Source organism: Sebastes umbrosus, chromosome 5, assembly GCF_015220745.1.
Source record: "Sebastes umbrosus isolate fSebUmb1 chromosome 5, fSebUmb1.pri, whole genome shotgun sequence".
Lineage (NCBI taxonomy): Eukaryota > Metazoa > Chordata > Actinopteri > Perciformes > Sebastidae > Sebastes > Sebastes umbrosus.
Window position 1 is genome coordinate 24,979,847 of NC_051273.1, and position 23,627 is coordinate 25,003,473.

The 23,627-nt window shown below is 40.5% G+C and overlaps 1 protein-coding gene across 2 annotated transcripts; it reads left to right on the top strand.

The window, feature by feature from the left end:
• The first annotated feature begins 1,301 nt into the window (after positions 1-1,301).
• On the top strand, positions 1,302-21,900 carry kdr (kinase insert domain receptor (a type III receptor tyrosine kinase)). Of its 2 annotated transcripts, none has more exons than XM_037771200.1 (31): positions 1,302-1,604; positions 2,407-2,500; positions 2,582-2,784; positions 4,137-4,258; positions 6,140-6,308; positions 6,579-6,718; positions 7,765-7,948; positions 8,293-8,407; positions 8,557-8,723; positions 8,829-8,985; positions 10,538-10,658; positions 10,777-10,888; positions 10,988-11,187; positions 11,855-12,023; positions 12,358-12,504; positions 12,588-12,719; positions 14,661-14,767; positions 15,061-15,196; positions 16,045-16,149; positions 16,232-16,345; positions 16,626-16,714; positions 16,914-17,076; positions 17,181-17,272; positions 17,364-17,486; positions 18,340-18,451; positions 18,534-18,633; positions 18,713-18,818; positions 19,574-19,719; positions 19,863-19,947; positions 20,907-20,992; positions 21,099-21,900. In XM_037771200.1, exons 1-31 carry the CDS (start codon positions 1,538-1,540, stop codon positions 21,313-21,315), a joined length of 4,080 nt encoding a protein of 1,359 aa, XP_037627128.1. In that variant the 5' UTR covers positions 1,302-1,537; the 3' UTR covers positions 21,316-21,900. The 2 variants fall into 2 exon arrangements, with proteins under 2 accessions (XP_037627128.1, XP_037627130.1); XM_037771202.1 differs by having other exon boundaries at positions 6,143-6,308.
• Positions 21,901-23,627: the final 1,727 nt, after the last annotated feature.

A 23,627-nucleotide genomic window follows, 5' to 3' on the forward strand; every position in this document is an offset into this window, starting at 1 on the left:
CAGCCAGAAGGAGCAGGGAGACACCGGCACCCGGTTGGAGACGATAACGTTTCTCTCTGCGAAGCCTCGTCACTTCACAAGACACGGAAAACCTTTGTTGGTCTGGAGGAGCTGCAGCATTTATTTCTGCACAAACGTCTAATGTACATTCACTAGATATTCTCAGAGCTAAATGAACTCTTCTGCAGTGTGGAGTGTGCGCGCATGAACGTGAGGTGGAGCAAGCTGAGTGAAGGCAAGCAGGCAGAGGAACAGAGGAGCAGAGACTCCGGCCCTGGAGACCAAAGCTACAGTCTCCCCCGCATACTCCGACAGCAGCTATTTTGACATGTAATTACAGGGTAAACACAGGTGTAACTGATAAAATGAATTATGATTACGTTATATTTAGTGTAATAGCCATTCCAGTGAGCCAGTATGCACAATACCAGAGCCCTGCCATGATTAATGATATTAATTACACCTGTGTTTACCCTGCAATGACATGTCTGCTGTGAAAAGGGCCTATTACGTTTATGACCAGACGGTCAGAACTTACATTTTTAGTCTTGTTTTTCTTTTTGTCCCTGTAAAATATAGTCCATTCTTTAAACTTACAGACTACCTGTCTGAATGAACGCCATTGCTATCATTGATGTATAAAGAGCCGATTTGTTTACTGTTCCGCCATGAAAAAGATTCCAACATTCAAGCCATTCAAGAGTTTTATTTGCCATTTGCACCGAAGTACATTGGAATTCTGAGCAGTTTACACCGTCAGCTTTAAGAAAAAGAAAAAGTAGAAAAGGCACAAGGTAATTACAGTACAAAATAAGTAGCACATTCAACTCAACACAATAAATAAATAAATTATTAAAACATAAAACGCCCTCAGTGTAGTCAATAAATAAACTAAACTACCCTCTGCATAGGAATGATACCCCCAGAATACAAATATACAGTATAGAGTATATGCTCATTACCATATTAAAAGAACTTGTAGCTCTCATAAAAATATAAAAAAATAAAAAAATAATATATTACCTATACTTTATGTATTACGTATACTATATATACATCAAAACATTAATTGCGTATCACATTTTCCCCATGATTTCCCCCAGTCACATGTGCCCCACCTGTCATGCCTCTGGCCCCACAGTTTGAGAGACACTGGTCTAATCTCAGTGTTTGTCCTTTAAACAACCAGCAACAGGTCCACAAGTCTCTCTCATGTTTCACTACAAAGTTATGCAACTGAAAGAGAGAGAGATGCTCCTCCCCTGGAGGCTGGCTCAGGACTTGGCTGAAGCGCGTCTCTCCATCCTCAGCAGCAGCTTCACTCCATGGGGAAAACACAGGCGCACTTTACCCACTGTCGCTCTGCTGCTGCTGCTGTTTTCATGACTTTGTGGAGGCGCAAACTTTCTCTGGAGTGGAATATAAAACATCAGAAGTTGATGGATTAGCACTGAGCGTGTAGGATTAACAATACTGCAGTGAATCTTTTTTTTTTATTGGATGTTCATGAGGACTCTCTGTCCATGTCTTCTGTCGGATGATGGCTCAGGCAGTCTCCGTCATTCTACTGTTTGGCATTATTCTGAAAATCAGTTGTGTTGCTGGTAAGAGAAAACATAAAATACTCATCAAATCTTCATCTTCAATCTTCAAATCTTAATTATTGACTTCAGTTAAATAACAAACTGAAGGAGGAGTTTTGTAATAGAGGCAATAACATTCTACCAGATTATTTTTATATCGCTGATAATTTAATGTAGGCCTCAGTTGTGACTATGAGGACAGACATACATGGGCTATCTGAGTACTTTTGTGGTTTATGAACAGTTGCATGCGTGAAGAAAAAGTATTGTGTGCCATTTCTGAGATATGATGAGAAAAGGAGGGAAATCTGAGTTTATTTGACAAAGAAGAATTCATTTCAACCAGTCATAATCTCAGTTTATCTTTGCTAAAGAAAAAGGATTAGCATGTTAATTTAGAGGTCATTAAGTCGTTTATCATGCCTACATGGTCAGCCTATAACGTGTTTTTTCCATACAATACAATATGTGCTTTAGGGCCTCACTGGGAGGTGGTGGGCAGCCTGTATCCTCAGAAACAGGAACCCCACCTAGGCCACACTGTGGCCACTTCCTGTTTTGACACAGCTCCGCCATTTGCTGCAGCAGTGGAAAAATGGCCCTGCGTAGAGAGCCAGTTACAAAACAGTTCAAAACACTTTTTTTTCTGTATTGTACGTTAAGTTCCTACCTTGTGCTTTTGACCTGATTTAATTTCCATTAAAACAATTTTAAGGACTGTACTGTGCGTGGAAACAATAGTGACCTCTGACCCCTCTATGTAGCTATTGTTTAGGGTTGTACAAACTGATGTCATCACTTCATGAATTGTTGATTCCTCCAGCCATTGAACTGCGGTTTATGCCTGACCCGCCAACGCTGAACATCTATGGCGTTCATAGGATGAACAGATCTGACAACCTGGAGCTAACATGCAGGTAAATATACCTTACTGAGTTCAATCCATCCATTGACCCATACATACAGACAGAACTCTCTCTCCATCTCTTGACTCACAGAGGTCGGCAGTACCTGAGGTGGACGACCCCTCCTACGAGCATTCGCTTCTCCACCAGTGACTGCAGTGGATCGGGACTCTTCTGCACAACACTGCGGATCTCCAACGCGACTGTCAATGAGACGGGACAGTACCAGTGCTCCTACAGAGACCTGAAAGTGGAAGATGGCAAGACTTCAGCAGCAACTTATGTGTTTGTCCACGGTATAACCCATTTTAACCTTATTTTAGAGTGTAGCTGGAGTGATGGCATGATGGTACTGTGGTTTGTTTTGTTATACAGAAGAACTTTATGGCAAATAGACACTGGACAGTGAAGAAAATGTATTGATCGAGGCTATACAGTAAAAAAAAAATATTTTATGTAACACTGTGGTTTACAAACCCACTGTCACGTCAGAGACGCTCACTGATGCTATGCCATAATCGGTCAAATCATGTTAAAGGGATAGTTTGGATGTTTCTCAGTGTGGTTGTATGAGGTACTTCTCCATAGTCAGTGTGTTACTACAGCAGATGGAGTTTGGAGAAACAGACAGGAGTACCAGCACGGGAACAAAGCAATGTACTGCTGTGGAGGGGGGCAGCAGCTAAATGTATTTTAGACACCTAAAAATCAGTTTAAATGTACGCTATATTTAGAATGTTTTCGCCAGTTTATCTTGACGTGAGACAGATATACAGTCTATGTTTCCGACTGGGAACTAAAACTGTTATATATGCTCTCGCCAAAGCCACTACAGGTATAAAAAAACAACAACTGTAATTTTACCTCACAGAACACAGGAGTTGCTGGTCTATCGCTGCCTCGATCAGTTTGTTTGTGTTATTGTGTGAGTTTGGTGTTTCAAAGGGTTAGTTTGGATTCACCAAAGTCACACTAAAACACAAACAAACTCGTTTCTGGTGGCGGTAGACCGGCAACTCCCGTATTTTGCGAGGTGGAATCTGGTAGTTTTGAAGAAAGCATTGATAACGACTTCAGTTCTCTGACAGAAAGGGCTGTCGGACAGCAAGGTAAAGTAAAAATATTCTAAATATAGCGTACACTTAAACAGATAATTCATTTTTTAGGTCTCTAAAATCTGTGTTGCTGCTGCCCCCGTCCACAGCAAAATACTCCTGTCTGTTTCTCCAAACTGGGGGCGTGCAGACCGCCATCTACTCTAAGTTCCTCATACAACCCCACTTCAAAATACCCGAACTATCCCTTTAAAGTATGGATTACTATGAGTAATATTACTGCAAATAGTATCACTGTCAACATTTAAACCTCAAAATACTGTAAAAACATTTACACTGTAAATAGTGTAAAAGCTACAGTACGCGTGTGTTCATTCAAAGTGAATTATAGTGAAAGTATAACTGGAGCCATTACAGGACTCCTACTGTTACAGTCTCACAAAGGATACGCTACTGATACAGTTTTACATTTAATGCAATACGTTTATTCAAACATCCAGTCATCCTTGCTCAGTGTTGTGTTGATTTCACTCTAACATTCTTCTTAACTTACAGAGGACACATTAATCTGATGTTTGCACAATTGATTTTAGATTACAAGGTGCCATTCGTGCCGTCTGAGAAAGAATACCCGGTGGTGTTCATCCGTGAGGGCGAGCGGGTGGTGATACCGTGCCGAGGCACGGTGGAGGATCTCAACGTTACGCTCCACACTGTGAGGAAGAGTTGTTTCTGTTCTCTTCATGTTCTTTCTTTTAGGGAAATCTAAAGTGTTGCACAGGCTGGAGCTACTTCTGTAGGATGAAAGGCATAATGTCAGGATGTGGATTTAGAAAAGTTTCATTGTTTTATAAGAAGCAGGAAATAAGTTATAAGTGATATTTCATTTACCACAATTTTAGGGCACATTGACATTTAATACTGCATCTCATTTTAAAAGGCGAGTCCATTATTTTTTGAGGTTTTTATATGATTGTGTAGCTTCCCAGTGGTTTTCCTTTGGTATTCAAATTTTGGTCTAATTAAGGTTATTTTCCCAAACTCCTCTAAAAACTTTTCCCACGTGACATGACATAGGTTTCTGCTTGATGATGCTGCTACGTAATACAGCATATATATATGCATCCTTATAATCAGTGTATTAACGTTACATACAGTAACTTACATGGTTGTCGGCATGCTCCCAGTTTGGAGAAGCAGACAGGAGTGCCGGCAGGAAGCTAAGCGATGTACTGCTGTGGACGCCAAATTAGTTTGGATCCAAAAACTCAAACATTAACACAAACTAACTAACCGATCGATGCAGCGGTAGACCAGCAACTCCTGTGTTCTGAGAGGTAAAATTACTTTTTTAGTTTATGGAGTCTGGTGGCTTTGAACACGGCGATATAACTGCTTCTGCTCCCGTCAGAAAGGGCTGTCTGATGGCGAGGTAAAGTGGTGAAAATATTCTAATTCTGGCTAAAATACGTTTTTCTTCTTCTCTCGTTCACAGCCGCTTTACCTCGCCATCAGACAGCCCTTTGCGACGGGGAACTGAAGCTGTTATATTGCTCTATTCAAAGCCACCAGACTACATTGCTAAAAGCAGTAACTTTACCTCGCATAACACAGAAGTATGCATACAAACCCAGCCCAAAAAATCCCAACTAACCCTTTCAGTTATTTCCGAACTTGGCACAGCTAACGTTGACTCAGCTAGTGCTAGCATTCACATTACTCATAATAACCTTATTGATTAGCTTACTTTGGCAACCTACATCACTACTTTTTGCTAACGGCTGAGTGGGAGTTCCCATTTGAAAACCCCGGAAGAGAACGCAAATGGACCCGCCCTTTAAAGGGTTGTAATTTAGAATTGCTTTTCCATGAAGTTTGGGGACTCACAAGAGACAGATTAAAAAAAAACAGAGGTCAAAATTAAAGCAAAACAGGCAGAGATATTATAATATATTTTTTTTGTCCCTAGTATGGGTCAAGCTCCAAAAACATGGGATCTTACATTTCCTAAAAAGCAACCAATAGCATCATTGACATTTGACCCTTGATACCCGGTTAATGCCCATGTTTTTCCATCTCCGTGCCCCAGTTTGTAACACAGGCTTTCTTTCTATTTTTATTTCCAAGCCCAAGTCAAAACAATGATAACATAATCTGGGTTGTTATCCAGACTTTAGGAAGCTCCTCTGGAGTCACAGATTATGCAGACGTTATACATATAGAAGTGTTTTCAAGCCTGAGTTGTACTCCTCGTGACAATTAAAATAACCTATGTGTAAAACCAGTGTAGTGCCCCTCTAAACCAGTAGAACTGAGACAAAATGCCTTTCAATTTATCGTGGTTTCATGCTAACTTGCTTGATAGATACATTCTCAGGAGTGATATCACTTCCTCTATTATCAACAACTCCTGATGCTGATTATTTCATATCAATTTACAGAGCTTTTTTTAACCTAATGTGCTAAGTTTTTTAAAGTAATGTTATCTTGTTTGCACAGCAAGATAAGGGTGCTTGTGTAAAATGTGCTGGTGTTGTGTTTTTTTTTTTTTTTTTTAATTCTGTGTTCGAAATCAGTAAATTTCTGTGTCTGTCAGAAGTATCCAAATAAGGAGCTTCATCCCGATGGGAAGGACTCTCTGTGGGACGCCAAGACGGGTTTCACTGTTCCCAGTCATCTGATCAGCTACTCCGGCGTCGTGTTCTGCCAGACCCATATTGGAAATGAGACGTTTAAGTCCCCTCTCTACATTGTCGCTGTTGTCGGTAAGATGGAGAAAGATTTACACAGAAAAATAGAAGTAAAAAATGTAGAAGTAATGTCTAGGTGTTTGTTTTATTGGACTGAATGAATACTAAAACTTTGTGGAAAGACTGTCTAAATGCAGGTTTTTGCATGCGTGTGAGAGAGATGGACTGATAGCAAGTAAGTGAAAGACTAGGTGGCCTACTGAGCGAGGCGGAGCACTAGTCTGTAGTCTCAGGAGAACAATAGGCCGTCGACTGACTGCCGTGTCTTCCCTCCCTTTTCCGCAGGATACAAGATCTCTGAACTCACCCTGACCCCCACGCAACAGAGGCTGTCTGTGGGGGAGCGGCTGGTGCTCAGCTGCACCGCCAAAACCGAGCTCAACGTGGGCATCGAGTTCAACTGGACGCACTCTGGTCAGGCCCTGGTGAGTGCCCAATGCCCTTGTATACTTTACATGTGACCAGCCTGTTTTACACACTGCTGAGGACAGACAGAATAACTGTATCTCTCTTCCTGTTGTCCTTGCACATATTCCTTACTTCCTGCTTTCAGGAATCCTTCAGTTTATCTCCACACCAGGTCAAAGTGCAAAGGTGACCAGATGTGTCTTTAATGTTCTGCCTACTCACTTAAAGGACCAGTGTGTAACATTTAGGAGAGCCGGTCCTCTTTACGGAGTCCGCCATGTTGCTCTACCATGTTTCTACAGTAGCCCAGAACAGACAAACCAGACTCTGTTAACTTTTCCTGCTTTGGCAGGAGTCGATAACGTTACTCGATCACGTCACAATAAAGCCCAAAACGTGGCCTGCAACAGACTAGGTACGGCATGTGGCCATATGCTGCTTTATGCAAATGTATGTATATATTTATTACTGGAAATCAATTAACAACACAAAACAATGACAGATGTTGTCCAGAAACCCTCACAGGTACTGCATTTAGCATAAAAAATATGCTCAAATCATAACATGGTAAACTGCAGCCCAACAAGCAACAACAGCTGTCAGTGTGTCAGTGTGCTGACTTGACTATGACTTGCTCCAAATTGCATGTAATTATCATAAAGTGGGCATGTCTGTAAAGGGGAGACTCGTGGGTACCCATAGAACCCATTTACATTCACATATCTGGAGGTCAGTGGTTAAGGTTTTTCCTCGCCAAAATTTAGCGAAAGTTTGGAGCGTTATTTAACCTCCTTCGCAAGCTAGCATGACATGGTTGGTACCAATGGATTCCTTAGGTTTTTTCTAGTCTCATATGATGCCAGTATCTTCTCTCTAGCTTTAAAACTGAACCCGCTATGCCAGTTGCATTATTGTGTTAAAGAAATTAGTGGCATTAAAACAAAATTTGTGTTCTTATTGCGTTAACTTTGACAGCCCTAAAAAGGCTTTCACTCTCTATTTTCACATATTTTCTGAATTTTTCTAAATTGTCTAAATATAATTTCTGTCTCTCTCATGTCAGACATCGGTGAATGGCTCGAGGCCGATCCACACGACACCCCACAAGAAGAAGCTGTGGAACTCCCTGGAGCTGTCCAACACCCTCACAGTGGAGAATGTAACCGTTGATCACACCGGAGAATACACCTGCACTGCAAACAGCGGGCAGATGGAGAAGAGTGCCTCAGCACTTCTTAAAGTGTTTGGTAGGTCATACTGAAAACATAATGTTGTTGGAGACAGTCAAGAAAGCTTAGAGATCATGTTTTTTCTCTTAGTTAATTCAGCTAAATGATGAACATAACTTTAACCAATATGTGAACTTGATTGAATAGTTGTATTCTAGCAACAACTACACGATGATTGAAGTTGATGAGCCAGAGAATAATCCACACTTTGACTGTGTTTTATGCGTCATGTAATGTCCTGAAGTTTCTCTTTTGTTTGATGTAAGCTCACCAAAGCAAATTTCTATTGTTCCTTCTTAAGTTTTGAAATTTGATTGATGATTTGTGTCACTAACATTTTGTGATTTTTGTTGTGTTTCCAGAAAAGCCTTTCATTGATATGAAAGAGCCGTGGTCGAAGGTTTGGGAGGTAAATGTGGGAGATCAAACATCTATCCCTATCAAGTTCTCAGCCTACCCAGAGCCCAACTTTAAATGGTACGTTCACAGTAGAGCAATACGTTGTAGCATAAGAAATACCACTACAGTTAAATTTTGGTAACATGTTAAAAAGTTGTTTTGAAGATACATTTCTATTGTGACCTTGTTATGTAACAGATTACTTTTACTCTCCTCTGTCTGCCCAGGTTAAAGAATGGCCTCCCATTTAAGGACGATTACCGAATAAAACAGAGAATTGACGCCCTCATCATCCGCGTAGTCACAGAAATGGACGTGGGAAATTACACGATGGTCCTGACCAATAGGATTACTAAAGAGGAAACAAAACGCTCTGTCCAGCTGCTGGTCAACGGCATGTTTTCTCTGTTTCTTTACCTTTTTTTAATTCCTTCTGGAGCTGCCTGACACTGTTGGTTCGAGAGACAGCGGTGATAACTCTTGGTGTCTTCTTCTACAGTGCGTCCTCATATCATTGAGAAAGAAGTGGCGGTGGACACTGATGTGTACCCGTACGGCAGCAGCCCCACCCTAAGGTGCACCGCCCGTGGATTTCCCACACCTGCACACATCCAGTGGCAGTGGATGTCTAAAGAGGACTGTCCAGAGGCCTTCCTGTAAGTCACATTTCTTCAATATGTGTGAGACGCGGAGAAAAAGAGAAAGAAAGATGGGGGACTTCCTTTTGTGTATGTACACAGTGTTCACATGCTTCTCGGTCACTCATTGTCAACAGGTTGTTGATTCAGGAGAGGAATAGCTGCTTTCGTGATGTTGACAAAAAACAAGAGAAGAGACAATGAGAGCGCACTCTGACCTGACGCAGTTCAGCGGATGTGATTCATGCTCCTCACAATGTCCATTTTTTTTTAGAAGGACATCAATTATTCAGACTTGATTGTGTTTACTGATTTTGTACGATCTAGATCAGCCGTTTAAGATGGCAGCTCTGTCCGAGGTCTCGGCAGGGTACACGACAGCCTCCTCAGGTATGCCGTGATTCGGCGAGTGTTGATAGAAAGGAGGAGGCGTGTGTGAGTGTCCAGAGAAGACCATCAGCAGGTTCCCTTATCTCCTGTCTACACATCCGAGCACTTCCTCAGTCCTGCACTATGTTTCCTGTTGTTCCTGTCGTGCTCTCTGTCAAAAAAAAAGGCTTCTTCCTGCTGAAGCTTGGCCTCGTCTTGCATACTTTCTTTCCTTCGTTATCATGTACCCTATAGAGTGCTCCAGGGATGACGTGTTTTTGTAGACCAACCAGGAAGTTAGCATCGCACTGGTTCCCTCGTCAAAAAGCCAGTGGGATACTTACATGATTTTGTTCAGCAAAACACACAGCAACACCACTTTTCAGATTTTTGTAGCGTGAATGCAATCACCAGAAGTAGAAAGCTAACGTTAGGCTATAAACAAACTACACTATGACTTCACGTCACCACCACTAAGCTAAAGGCGGATGTGTCGACGTGATGATGTTTAGTAGTGTCATTTAGCCACTTGATAGCAACCGCCTTTTTAAAGACATGTAAAAGCCTCAAAATTCACGAGTGGGGTATTTACTGACGTATTTTACATCGTAGGACAAAATATTTTTCCAGCTTGTGTTAGCCACAGACCTTATTTTAGGCATCAAACTAAAAACCCATTAAAAAAAACTGGTATAGCGGGCGCCCCATGTACTCAGGCTGAGTCCTTACTGCAGCGGCCCAGATTAGAATCCGACCCACGGCTTTTTGCTGTGGCCTTCTCTCTCCCCCTTTCTTGTCAATCTTCAGCAATTTCAGCTATACTAATAAAGGCAAGAAAACCCCCAAAAACGATAAAACAAAAACCCCAAATCTTGACTTTGAGATGAACTTCGAACCGAAGGTGCAAAAATACTAACTCGTTTCCGGGTTTTAGGACTCATTCCTGCAGCTCTCTAGTTTACAATCGACAAATACCCAGTTTTGTTGTGCCTCTTAATCTGGATTGACCATTTTAATAAGTTGAATAACACAGCACTAACAGAAATAATTCTCCATTTGTAAGTATTAATGTGTTTGGTGCATCAGAGTGAAAGAGAAACTTCTGATGAAGCGCAACACTGCACCTACGTTGACAGGAAAATTTGATATCATACCAAGATATGTGAGGGTCACCTGGTTTGTTTATGTTTTTGTCCAACAGGTCAGGGCTGAAAAAGTCTGAGGCACAGCTAGCGGAGTGTTCTGGTTGGAGAGATATCAGAAACAGCACCGGTCACCATCCCGTAGAACGGATTATGAATGATGCTGAGCATGCCCAGAAGGTAAATAACTCCTCTCCCTGCTGTCCACCACTGTGATAATATATCAGTTAAACTGTGGATGTTGCATTTTGACTATATTTAATGTGCAATTATTAACAAAGTAAATGCATTTCCCCAGAAAATCATGAGCTCTTTGAAGATTCAGAAAGCGGAGGCCCATGTCCTCTACAGATGCACGGCTGCCAACAAAGTAGGAGAGGATTCACGCATCATCTTCTTCCACGTCACACGTGAGCACTGTGCCTTTTCTTTTTTTTATTCGTCTCATGTGTCTGTAATCATGACTACATTTCAGTACTCATCATTCTTGCTTGCGTGTCCATCTGCAGGTGGGCTCGGGGTGAGCGTGTCTCCCTCCAGCGAGCCCTTAGAGGAGGACCACGTCGTTCTGCAGTGTAAGGCGGACAAGCTGATCTACGGCAACCTGACCTGGTTCGGTGTGACCAACATATCAGAGTCAGAGCAGATTGCGTCGGTGCAGCCATGTCGCCCGTGGTGGAATGTAACCGTACTTAAGAACAATTTTGAGGTACTTTACTTCAGTATTTCCATTCTATACTACTTTATACTTCTACTCCACTACATCTCAGAGGGAAATATTACCACTTACATTTCTGATGTATATTCACATTATTACTACAAAATATAATCAACTAATAAATGATGGTGTATTATTATAGATTAAACTATCCTCCACCTTAGCTCCACCTTTACCTGCTGCAACATTAAAGTGATGAACACATTAATGCATCAATAATTATAATAAGAATATATAATATATATTATTCTGCATTATGAGTACTTTTACTTTTGGTGTTTTAAGCACATATTGATGCTAATACTTTTGTACTTTTACTAGTAAGATTTTGAATACAGGACTTTTACTTGTAACAGTATTTTTTTTTTTAATTAGTATTTTATTGAATTTTTATATAAACATTGTCACATTTTGGTCAACAAATCAAATGACTTCTACTGTATATGCATGATAATAATAATATATTTATATTCTAAATTATAATGAAATACAAAAAGAAACACAAATCAAATGTATATTTCCACATTAATCTGCAAAATGATCTAATCTATTTTACAAGCATCAAATTTGTCAGGTATTTGAGTATTTGTACATGCTGTTATTAGTACTTTTACTGAAGTAAAATATCTGAATACTTCATCCACCGTTGCACAAACAGCGGAGTCCTCCGTCACATGTGGCGCTGCACAGCCTGCCTGGCACCAACGTGACCCTGGAGCTGTCGCTGCCCAACGCGTCCCCTCAGGATGAGGGTCTGTACGCCTGTCAGGTGGAAAACATCAAGACTCAGGAGAAAACCTGCCTGCTGCGCCGTCTTTCTCTCAAAGGTAAGAAAGATATCCAAGCTTTCAAGTGGTGCTTAATGCCTGTAGAATGAGATTATTTTACTCGTTTTAAGTGCAGTTAATCTATTGTCACTATACTTGGACAAGGCAGAATATATGAAGATTAGGATCATGAAAATATGAGGAATATATTGGTCTGCTAGTATCAAGAGTGAGGTAAACATGAAACATGATAGTTGCATTGTGCCTCACAACTTTAACTAATTCTTTCAGATGTTTTAAGAGAGAATATCTTCAAAAAAAAGTCAAGCATAAATCAACAAAAACTGACATTTATAGTTTTTCAGTGTTGAATTTACTTTGATCCTGATTTTAGGTCTTGAGGCTGCAAGGATCCTTAATAATTTAACCGATCAAAAAGCTAACGTGAGTACAACGATCACTCTCCTCTGTGATGCTGCTGGGACGCCGAAGCCGACGGTTGTGTGGACCAAAAACAACCACACTGTGGTGGAGGGCTCAGGTCAGACGGCTTTTTCAATGAACACTGACTCACTTCACGAGTTTCCACAGCTATTTAAAAACAACAGTATGGATTGTTTTCAGGCGTGATTCTGACTCAGCACAACCACATTCTGACGATTCAGCGTGCGAAGAAGGAGGACAGCGGTCTGTACACCTGCACTGCATGTAACAGCCGTGGCTGTGACACCTCACAGGCCTATCTGACTACTGAAGGTCAGTCCCTCCCCAAGTCACACCTGAAATATTACAGTGATGATGAAGTACTTCCTGTTTGCTGACAGCATAGATGGATTATGAGACTATGGGCCCCTGGGCACAGACAGGTCAAAGACCCCCCACCCCTTCTACATAGGAGCAAGGCCCCCAGACTGAAAGTAGTCGCTGTCTTGTGTCTCTTTGTAGTCGTTCTGTCTCAATATAGTCTTTTTATGGTCTTATTGTAACTCTTTGTTGACATTCTGTGTTTCTTTATAGTCATTTTTCGTCTCTTTGTAGTCTTTTTGTGTCTGTGCTGTTGTGTCTCTTTGTAGTTGTTTTTTGTCTCTTTGTAGTCGTCCTGCGTCTCTTTGTGTCTTTTTGCGTCTCTTTGTAGTCAATTTGCGTCTCTTTGTAGTCAATTTGCGTCTCTTTGTAGTTTTTTTGTGTCTAGTTGTAGTTGTTTTGTGTGTCTTTGCAGTCACCCTGTGTCTCTGTGTCTTTTTGTGGTCTTTTTGCGTTTCTTTGTTGTTGTTTTGTGTCAATTTGTAGTACATTTGCATCTCTTTGTAGCCATTTACTAGATTTAGAGTACATTTACTTTCCAGCAAGAAATGTTAACTTTCTCTTCAAACAGAGGCTCTGGCCCAGGGGCCTTTGCGCGGTAGGCCCGTTCAATAATCCATCCATAGCTGATAGTAAAAAATAGATTGTTCATAGTTCATACTTAAGATAATTTAACCTTAACCGCTTGACAATACCCACAATACTCACAAAGACTGTATTTATATTTGACCTCAAGGCTTCACCAGTTCACATCACACATACGCCATTTTCTGATATCAAAGATGTAGAACAAGAATAACTTTGCTTCCGCATGACAGGAAGTTGGCCCAGTTAGCACACATCCTCCTGGGAGTTTCTAAATCCAAAACAATGAGGAGAGCGCAGGACAAAGGGAGAGGCCAGCCCTGCCCCAGCTCCAGCCTCTGCTCTCTTGTCCACCCTTTTCTGTCCTGAACACAGAGACATGGCGACAAACAACAAAACAAACAAATGCGCTAACTGGAACCAGGGCCTACGTGACCTGCTCCCCGCCAGCAGAATGTAGACCCAGTTACAGTAGCTCCCGGCTCAGGCGCCAGCCCTGCAAATGAGGGAGGACGAACCTGCTAACATGAAAATCTCTGCATGTGAGAGAGTTTTACAGAGAGAGAAGAGCGAGCAATTAAAAGAGAGACTTTCCGAAGGTTTTTGGGGTGAGGAGGGTGGTTGAATCTTATATGTGCCTGACATTTATGAGATCAGATGTCTGACTGTCCATCAAATCAATTAGATTGTGCCAGATGAGTCACATGACCGGGCATGTTTATTCCATGTTTCTTCAAAATGAACCTTAACTATAAATTTCACAAGGGAAGAATTCATCTGGGATCCGAAAAAGTTAAAGATAAAAAAAATTACACTTCCCTCTCTTTAGCAAAAATAAAAATTACTAAACCCTCCCCATTTCTTGACCCCCTCTTTACCCCTTATAATTTCCGTACAGCTGAATTGCAGCAACGGTTCATTACAGCATGTAGTTACACACTAGTGCGCTGATTGGTCTTTTCCAAGTTGTCTTTGGCAGTAGTTGTTCGGTGCCGACTCCTCGCCATTTGTTATGACTAGATAAAATATCAGTTTGCTTACAGTCCAGATTCCAACAGTCTCCTTCCTCCAACCCAAACACAGACGCACACATACACACGTGTACATGCCAAAGACAATGACAAACCTGTCTGAAATTTATGAAACGCTGCCAAGGCGCGCCACGGATATTATAATTGACATTCCACCGTGGCTGTCCCACGTTTCTCCCTGAAGAACGGGCCTCAAATTTATCAGATTAGTTGTATGCTTTGCTCTTTGACACGTTGCATTATAAGGTTGAACTCATATTGTTGTGTTTTATTCCAGGTGCAGAAGAAAAAACTAATGTGGAACTGATTGTTCCTATCGGGTCGGTGGTCATCGCCATGTTTTTCTGGTTACTGATCGTCTTTGTCATCCGTGGAAGAAAGAGGGTAAGAACTTCCTCATCCTCATCCTCCCTGTGCCATACCACATACATCCTTCCTTGGATTTTCCCTCCTGTTAAACACACAGGGGAGCCGATACCGATTAAAAATAAAAAGATAAAACACATGCATAAGCACACACACACTCTGGTGGTGATTAGAAGTGACTGGTCTGGATCTCCTTTGTATCCAGGAACAACAGAGCCACTCTCTGCTCCCATAAGTCACGTAGACCAGCTGCACTGATTGGGCCTCATTAATTCACACATATTCTCTCTCTGTCTCTCACACTGTTTCAGCCAAGTGGTGGGGAGCTGAAGACGGGCTACCTGTCCATGATCCTGGACTCAGAGGACATGCCCATGGACGAGCAGTGTGAAAGACTCACGTATGACGCCAACAAATGGGAATTCCCTCGGGACCGGCTGAAGCTAGGTGAAAATACTGTAGGCAGCAAGGTAGCATACTAGTGAGTAAGGAGACAGCAAGCATCTGCATCACTGAAGCTCAGACAGTTTCACCAGAAGAATTTTTTAGGGCTGTCAATCGATTAAAATATTTAATCGTGATTTAATCGCAAATATTTTATCTGTTCAAAGGGAGATTTGTCAAGTATTTAATACTCTTATCAACATGGGAGTGGGCAAATATGCTGCTTATGCAAATGTATGTATATATTTATTATTGGAAATCAATTAACAACACAAAACAATGACAGATATTGTCCAGAAACCCTCACAGGTACTGCATTTAGCATAAAATATAAAATATGCTCAAATCATAACATGGCAAACTGCAGCCCAACAGGCAACAACAGCTGTCAGTGTGTCAGTGTGCTGACTTGACTATGAGTTGACCCAAACTGCATGTGATTATCATAAAGTGGGCATGTCTGTAAAGGGGAAAAATTTAGTTCAAGTTTGCAGCGTTATTTAACCTCTTTCATGACAAGCTAGTATGACATGATTGGTACCAATGGATTCATTGGTTTTTATAGTTTCATATGATGCAAGTATCTTCACTCTACCTTTAAAACGTAGCTGCTACCACCAAAAAAATCACAAGTTGTGTTAATGCGTTAAAGAAATTAGTGGCGTTAAAACGAATTTGCATTAAATCGTTATTATCGCGTTGACTTTGACAGCCCTAAATAATAGTAATAAAAAAAAAAACCTCTTATGACGGGTGGTGTTAATGAGGGGTTACTACATCTAAAAGAACAACATCAGCACTGACGGTGTTATTTACAAGTGTGTCCTCATCACAAGTGTTCTGCATTAAAGGTGACCCACTGGGACGTGGAGCGTTTGGTCAAGTGGTAGAAGCAGCCGCCTTTGGCATCGAGAAAGCCACAACGTGCACCACTGTCGCAGTCAAGATGCTTAAAGGTTAGTGTTTTCACACATGCAAACAGACAGTACTCACAATGAAAACCTCCAACAGTTAAATTCATCTCTCTCTGTGTTAAAGAGGGAGCCACGTCGAGTGAGTACCGCGCCCTGATGTCAGAGCTGAAAATTCTCATTCATATTGGACATCATCTCAACGTGGTCAACCTGCTGGGAGCCTGTACGAAGCCTGGAGGTGAGTGAGCACATAGCTGTACTGTAACATGAAGACAGGCCTATTTACTTGTGTCCTGAGCATGCAGTGTTCCTGGGTAATTTTCTCCTTTATGAGGGCTAGTGATGGAACTTAACAAGCGTTCCCTGACCTAATTATAGTTATCTATGTCTACTTGGGGTGTCTATTTTTCTTTCCCTCTAATACGCCTCACACTTCTCATTAAATCAGCCTCTAGATGTCCTCTGTGTAGAGTTAATGGTCGTCTTACTTTGATCCTTTACCTCTTTGCTCTCCGCAGGGCCAGTGATGGTGATTGTGGAGTACTGTAAAAATGGAAACCTCTCCAGCTATCTGAAAAGCAAGCGTGGAGAGTACAGCCCCTACAAGGTAAATGATGCGTAGCTCTTTCTGATGCGGTTACACTCAGCCCAGACCACCGCACGCAGTCACAGCATTGACCACGGACCATTACCCAGCAATGCACTCCAGTAACTGATCCACAGATTATATCTAACATGGGAAAACCTGCAACCTGAATAAAATATCAGTATGATTCTGAACTCTTTTCTCTGTGTTATCCCAACAGAGGAAGCGTGTGGACAGCCAGAGGTGGGCGCCTGCAGAGGAGGATGTGACCGAAGGGGATCTGGGCCTGGGGGAGATCGCCCAGCTGGACATCTGCACCGGAACGGCAGTCTGCTACAGAGATGGAGACACGTCTTCAGGCAGAAACATGGACACTCATGAAGGTGGGGGAAGACAACTCAGAATGAAACTAGCTTCCACTTTTGCACCAGTGCATTGCTTGTTATGTTGTTCAGGACTCACAGTTATGATTTAAATGTGACCACAGAGAGCTCAGATGATGACCATCTGACCATGAAGGACCTGATAAGCTACAGCTTCCAGGTGGCCAAAGGCATGGAGTTTCTAGCCTCCCGCAAGGTGAAACTACATCTATTTAGAAATCTGTGTGTACGCGTGTAAACATCCAAAATCGGAGATAGTAATCTCTTTGTTTCTGTTTGCTCTGCAGTGTATCCACAGAGATCTGGCAGCCAGAAACATCCTGCTTTCAGAGAACAATGTGGTGAAGATCTGCGACTTCGGCCTCGCTAGAGATGTCTACAAAGACCCTGACTATGTCCGCAAGGGAGATGTGAGTCCCCCTAAATTTACCTTCGCTAAACCCCTCCCCCCTTGGTTACTGTTGCTAGGCGTGTCAAGGTCAAGCTTTCGTACCTGGCATGTCAATATGGTGTTTTCAACAATATCAGTGGGAGATATACCAAAGGAAATAATGGCAGATTTTTGGAATAATCGTTCTGAAATGCCAGAGAGAAGTAGACAGAAAGTTCAGCTTAGTTTATTAAGATCCCCATTAGCTACAGCATTGCAGCAGCTAGTCTTCCTGGGGTTCACAAACACACTTACAATGTGATAGTGCACAGAAATAACATAACATTACAGAATAAACAGCACAAGACTGAACACAAACACAGAATAACCTAACATAATTTTACAGAATAAACGGCAACAATCAAACACAGACTCTGAGAAGACAAGCTCCTGACAATCAATCAATCAATTCTTGTGCGATGTGTCTAAGTAGCAAATTCCATTCATGCATAGCTCGGTACATGACTGTTTGTTTGATTGCCGCTCGTTTGATTGCATTAGATTAGCACCTAGACCCTAGATTAGATTGCATTAGATGTATTATATTCGCAGGCAAGTATTTCGCATTTCATGATATTTGCTGAGCAAACAAATGAGTTTTTGTTGATCTTCGATGGATTCAGCTGTGAGTGAGGTCTCCCACGCTGTTTAATTGATCGCTCTTCTTGCGTCGGACTTGCAGGTTCATACACACTGCTGAAAGCTTGACAGGCCTCCCGCCTAGTTACGGTTGCTAATGTAGGATTGGACAGTGACCGTTCTAGGGAGGGGCTTAGCGAAGGGTCAGTTACGGTGTGAGAGGCAATGAAACTTACATCTTCTTCTTGTTACAGGCTCGTCTCCCTCTAAAGTGGATGGCTCCTGAGACCATCTTCGATCGGGTGTACACCACACAAAGTGACGTTTGGTCCTTTGGGGTTCTCCTCTGGGAGATCTTTTCTCTGGGTAAGCCTAATAATCACCAGTACAAATAACAGTAGACATACAATGATCACCTGCAATACCGCCTCTGTCTTATCTCCTACAGGGGCGTCTCCCTATCCGGGTGTTTGCATCGACGAGTTATTCTGCAGGAGGCTGAAAGAGGGAACCAGGATGAGACCTCCAGAATACGCCACCAATGAGATGTGAGTGGACACGATGCACTTACACACAGAAATGTAACTCGCTCCAATGTCTTATCATCTAATTTACGTGTGCTCATAGATACCAGACCATGTTGGACTGCTGGCTGGATCGTCCCACAGACAGGCCGACATTCGCAGAGATGGTGGAACATCTGGGCAACCTGCTGCAGGCCAGCGCTCAACAGGTCTGTTTGGGTCAAAACTACGACTATCAATCGAGTAAAATATTTAATCAAATTGGTTTTAAAGCTACTAATTTCTTTAACGCATTAACGCAACTTGCGATATTTAGGTTGTAGCGGGCTCAGTTTTAAAGCGAGAGTGAAGATACTGGTATCATATGAAACTAGAAAGCCTAAGGAATCCATTGGTACCATGTCATACTAGCTTGTGGGGAAGGACGTTAAATAACGTTGCAAACGTAAGCTAAATTGTGGTGAGGAAAAACTGTCATGGCCATTTTCAAAGGGGTCCCTTGACCTCTGACCTCCAGATATGTGAATGTAAATGGGTTCTATGGGTACCCACGAGTCTCCCCTTTACAGACATGCCCACTTTATGATAATCACATGCAGTTTGGGGCAAGTCATAGTCAAGTCAGCACACTGACACACTGACAGCTGTTGTTGCCTGTTGGGCTGCAGTTTGCCATGTTATGATTTGAGCATTTTTTTTAATGCTAAATGCAGTACCTGTGAGGGTTTCTGGACAATATCTGTCATTGTTCTGTGTTGTTAATTGATTTCCAATAATAAATATATACATACATTTGCATAAAGCAGCATATTTGCCCACTCCCATGTTGATAAGAGTATTAAATACTTGACAAATCTCCCTTTAAGGTGAATTGTGAACAGATAAAAAAATGTGTGATTAACTTGTGATTAAATATTTTAATCGATTGACAGTCCTAATATTTGAGTACTCTTGGTCTCTCCAGGATGGGAAGGACTACATCCCTCTGACAGCAGGCAACGAGGCAGAAGGATCTCCAGTGACCCCTGACCCCAGGAACCCCTACAACAGACCACAAAATGTGGAAATCCTGGAGGCTCAGCTCCACTATGACAACCCATCGTCTCTTGGGTCAGCAGTAGCATAATAATCTCACTCTCACTCTCCACGTCTAAAAGACGTTTCTCACCAGTGCGATGCGAAAATGGGTGTGAAACGGCATTAAAGTTCAGATACTCAGCTGTGAATCTTGTTTAATTATCTCCTCTGTGCAGACTGTCCCAGCAGAGCGAGCGGTGCAGTCGGCCCCTCAGCGTGAAGACGTTTGAGGACATCCCGGTGGCACGCAGCAGCGTCATGGTGAGTCCCAAAAAACACATGTAGTCACAGATTTGATCTACTAACTACTGTGAGAATGATTGCTTTGTTCTGAAATGTTCCTCTACATTTACATTAAATATTAGAAAAACATTTAATATAATGCTTTTCAATGCAACACCGCCACAAAATCAGCCCTCTCTGACACAATATAAAAAAATAGTGAATACGATAGCTGTTACCGTATGGCACTAGACTGTACAGATGAGAATCAGAAATACTTTATTGATCCTTGGGGGGGAAATTAAGGCGTTAAAGTTGCTCTTGTTTAAACATAAAGAAATGTAAGAAATAAAGGAGTATGTAACCTGTAAATAATGTACATAATGCTACAATATAAACACAAAATATGTAAAGAAATATAATTAAGTACTAAAATTAAAAATAAGAAAATGAGAATATAAGAAATATGTACAAATGTTTGCATTAAAATGTGCAATATATAACAAATAACCACATTGCAGATAAGTAAATACAAAATACTGAGATGTGGGATCTATTAAGTGTATTAAATATAAATGGTATAAATAAGAATTAAATAAAAATATTTCTTGAATGTACAGTATAAATGCAGTACATTCAAGTCCATATATATATATATATATATATATGTGTGTGTGTGTGTGTGTATTGTATATGTATGTACTGTATACATGTGTACGTACATACATATATGCAGATATGTAACCATGAACGTAGTAAATGTATGCAAAATGAATATTAGCGGAATATAATATATATACATACACATACCAATTTAAGAAATGATCGGTATGGTTAAGAGGGGTATTATATCGAATTAAGAAAGTCTGGTATCACCCATCTCTAATGGGGACAATAGAGTAGATCGTATCGTATCGCAACAGGGAAACTAAAGAATATGAAGTTTTTCTGTCTGCACCAACCACCAGTGTTCATTAAAATGACTGCCTCTTCTACAGGAGGGTCACACAGACAGCGGGATGGGCTTCTCACCAGACGAGGTGAAGGGTTTGAATCAACAGCTAACAGCGACGCCCAACTTCAGGTGAGCACTACATATCAGCACATCTATCACTCATAACCACAACCGTACAGTTCTTGATCTCTTTTAGCTGCAAATCATAAATATACTTCCTGTTTTCACTCCTCAGCCAGCTGCTGCGCTGTAAGAGTAAAGAGTCTCTGGCCTCGGAGTCGTCCAATCAGACGAGCGGATACCAGTCGGGGTACCACTCTGACGACACCGACACGCCGATCTACGCTAACGAGGAGGTGATCATGAAGCACAACATGCTGAAGAAGCCTCCGCTGCCCAAGACGCCGGACAAATTCAACGTGGAGATCCGCTACAGCACGCCGCCCGTCTGACCCCCAACAACCACTTAAGTCTTTTCACTGTACAGAGTTTGGTATTACACTTTAAGAACAATAATGAAACACAAAGAATGAAGGTTGTATGATAAGTTTGTAAGCTGGACAGCCGGAGGAATGCTTTCATGTTTACTCAGCGAGTAAAAGGTCGAGACACGCCTACTTCCTGAGGCGCAATCCACCCACTTCCTCTATTACAGGAAATGACATCTGGAATTTTATAGATAATTGAATCATCAAATGTTTTCTTTCTTTTTCTCGTTGGCACATTAAATGTCTGTTAAAGGAGTTAGTTCTCTCAGATCAATCAGAACAATGTTTCTGTAGAGTCACATTTGTACAGTTCTTTTATGTGTTTATATAACTTACAGTATTTTATTGAACGTGTATTACTAAACCTGCAATAAATGTAACTAGTTTTATAAAATAAAAATACTCACAGATTAAGACAAATTTACTCTTTTATTGGAAAGTCTCACTATTTGTTCGTCCCAAACATGATAATCTGAGTGTTTGTCTTTGTACCATAAACGTCTCATTTCCTGTCTCTGTGTCTAACGCAAAGAAAACAGCACTTTCTCAGCCTTGGTCATTGTGTGTGTGTGTCCTATAGGAACAATGTCCTTCCAACCTTGGGTATTTTCTCAGCTGTGTTCAGCTCACAATGCCCATTATAGCCCTGCCAAGGCCAGTGTGGGCCACTATGACAACAAACAAAGTAAAGGGCACATTTCAGAAAGAAGGTTTGAGAGCTGAGGAGGAAAAAGAAAATCATCCACATAGGATTCTGGAGGTGTAATCACTTGATAAATAATAATAATAATAATATATTTATACTGTAAGGGCCTTTCAAGTCATTCAAGGACACTTTGGAAAGATGGCATGTAGAAAATAATAAAAAAAATAAAATAAAAAATAAAGACGTAATGTAGAAAATGTAGAAAATACATATAAATAAAGGAAATAAAAATAAAGATGGCATGTAGAAAATAATAAAAAATAAATAAAAATAAATAAAGACGTAATGTAGAAAATGTAGAAAATACATATAAATAAAGGAAATAAAAATAAAGATGGCATGTAGAAAATATCCAAAAGTTAATTTAAAATAAATTGAATAAAAAATGAAAATTGTATGTAGAAAATGTACAAAAATGAATGAAATAAAAAAATAAGGATGGCCTGTAGAAAATGTACAAAGCTTAAATAAAAATAAAGAAAATAAAAATAAAGATGGCATGCAGAAAATGTACAAAAACTAAATAAAATTAAACAAAATAAAAATAAAGATGGCATGTAGAAAATGTACAAAAATTAAATACAAATAAATGAAATAAAAAAATAAAGATGGCATGTAGAAAATGTACAAAAATGTATGAAATAAATTAAAGATGGCATGTAACCGCAGTATTGTTTGTGAATGTCTTGTTATATGAAACAGTAAATTTGTATATAGTATTGAGAGTTAATGGTGTATTAATTAGACTTTTTTTTGAGGATTATGACACTACATTGTTCTGACGTAACACCCGGTTTGCCAGGATGTATTACTGTAACAGAGCTCCTGATGCTCGGCCTAAAACTTAAAGGTGCAACACAGGACATATTTTGTCTGCAATCAGGAGCAACAAACAGCTAATTATAGTTTACTAGAGGAAACGACACGCAAGGCTGTTGTTTCCACACGTAACACTGGGGGTAAATTTAGAAAATCCTCCCCGTTACCGCCGGCGGAAGTACAGCTTAATGTCTCCGTAGGTGTATTCAAGACAGGGACGGAGGATTTTTAAATAACATAATGATCCATTCTGTAACACTTTATAATAACCATAATTTATATATGGTAAATTCTTAATTAATTAAACTTAATAGTTATTTTAATGTTACCAAACAACAAAATAATAATAATGTTTACTAATTATTAGTAATGCTATAATTTTTTATTTTTTACAATTTGTTGCAGAAAATATTTTATAAACTATATCTGTAAGTTTGTTTAATGATTAAGATATTATTTGTAAACCTTACAGCAATTGTTTGTAAAACATCTATAAACATTACATAGATAGATATTTGTCATTCAGCCCACTATTCAAAGGATGTCAGTGTTGTTATTGTTTAGCTGAGCAACAGTGCCCTCTGTTGTACTGAAGGTGTAAATGTCAGTTTTTTAATAAATAAAGAAGGCATATAGAAAATGTACAACAATTTAAACAAATAAATACAAAATAAAGATGGTATGTAGAAAATGTACAAAAATTAAAATTAAAAAATTAAAAAATAAAGATGCATGTAGAAAAGTTTCTAAA

Bases quoted from the DNA above. Each gene is read 5' to 3' on its own strand.
- kdr (XM_037771200.1), top strand. From the start codon at position 1,538: ATGATGGCTCAGGCAGTCTCCGTCATTCTACTGTTTGGCATTATTCTG. The intron at 16,150-16,231 runs GTTAGTGTTTTC...TCTGTGTTAAAG, and splicing joins CGCAGTCAAGATGCTTAAAG to AGGGAGCCACGTCGAGTGAG. The intron at 20,993-21,098 runs GTGAGCACTACA...TTCACTCCTCAG, and splicing joins ACAGCGACGCCCAACTTCAG to CCAGCTGCTGCGCTGTAAGA.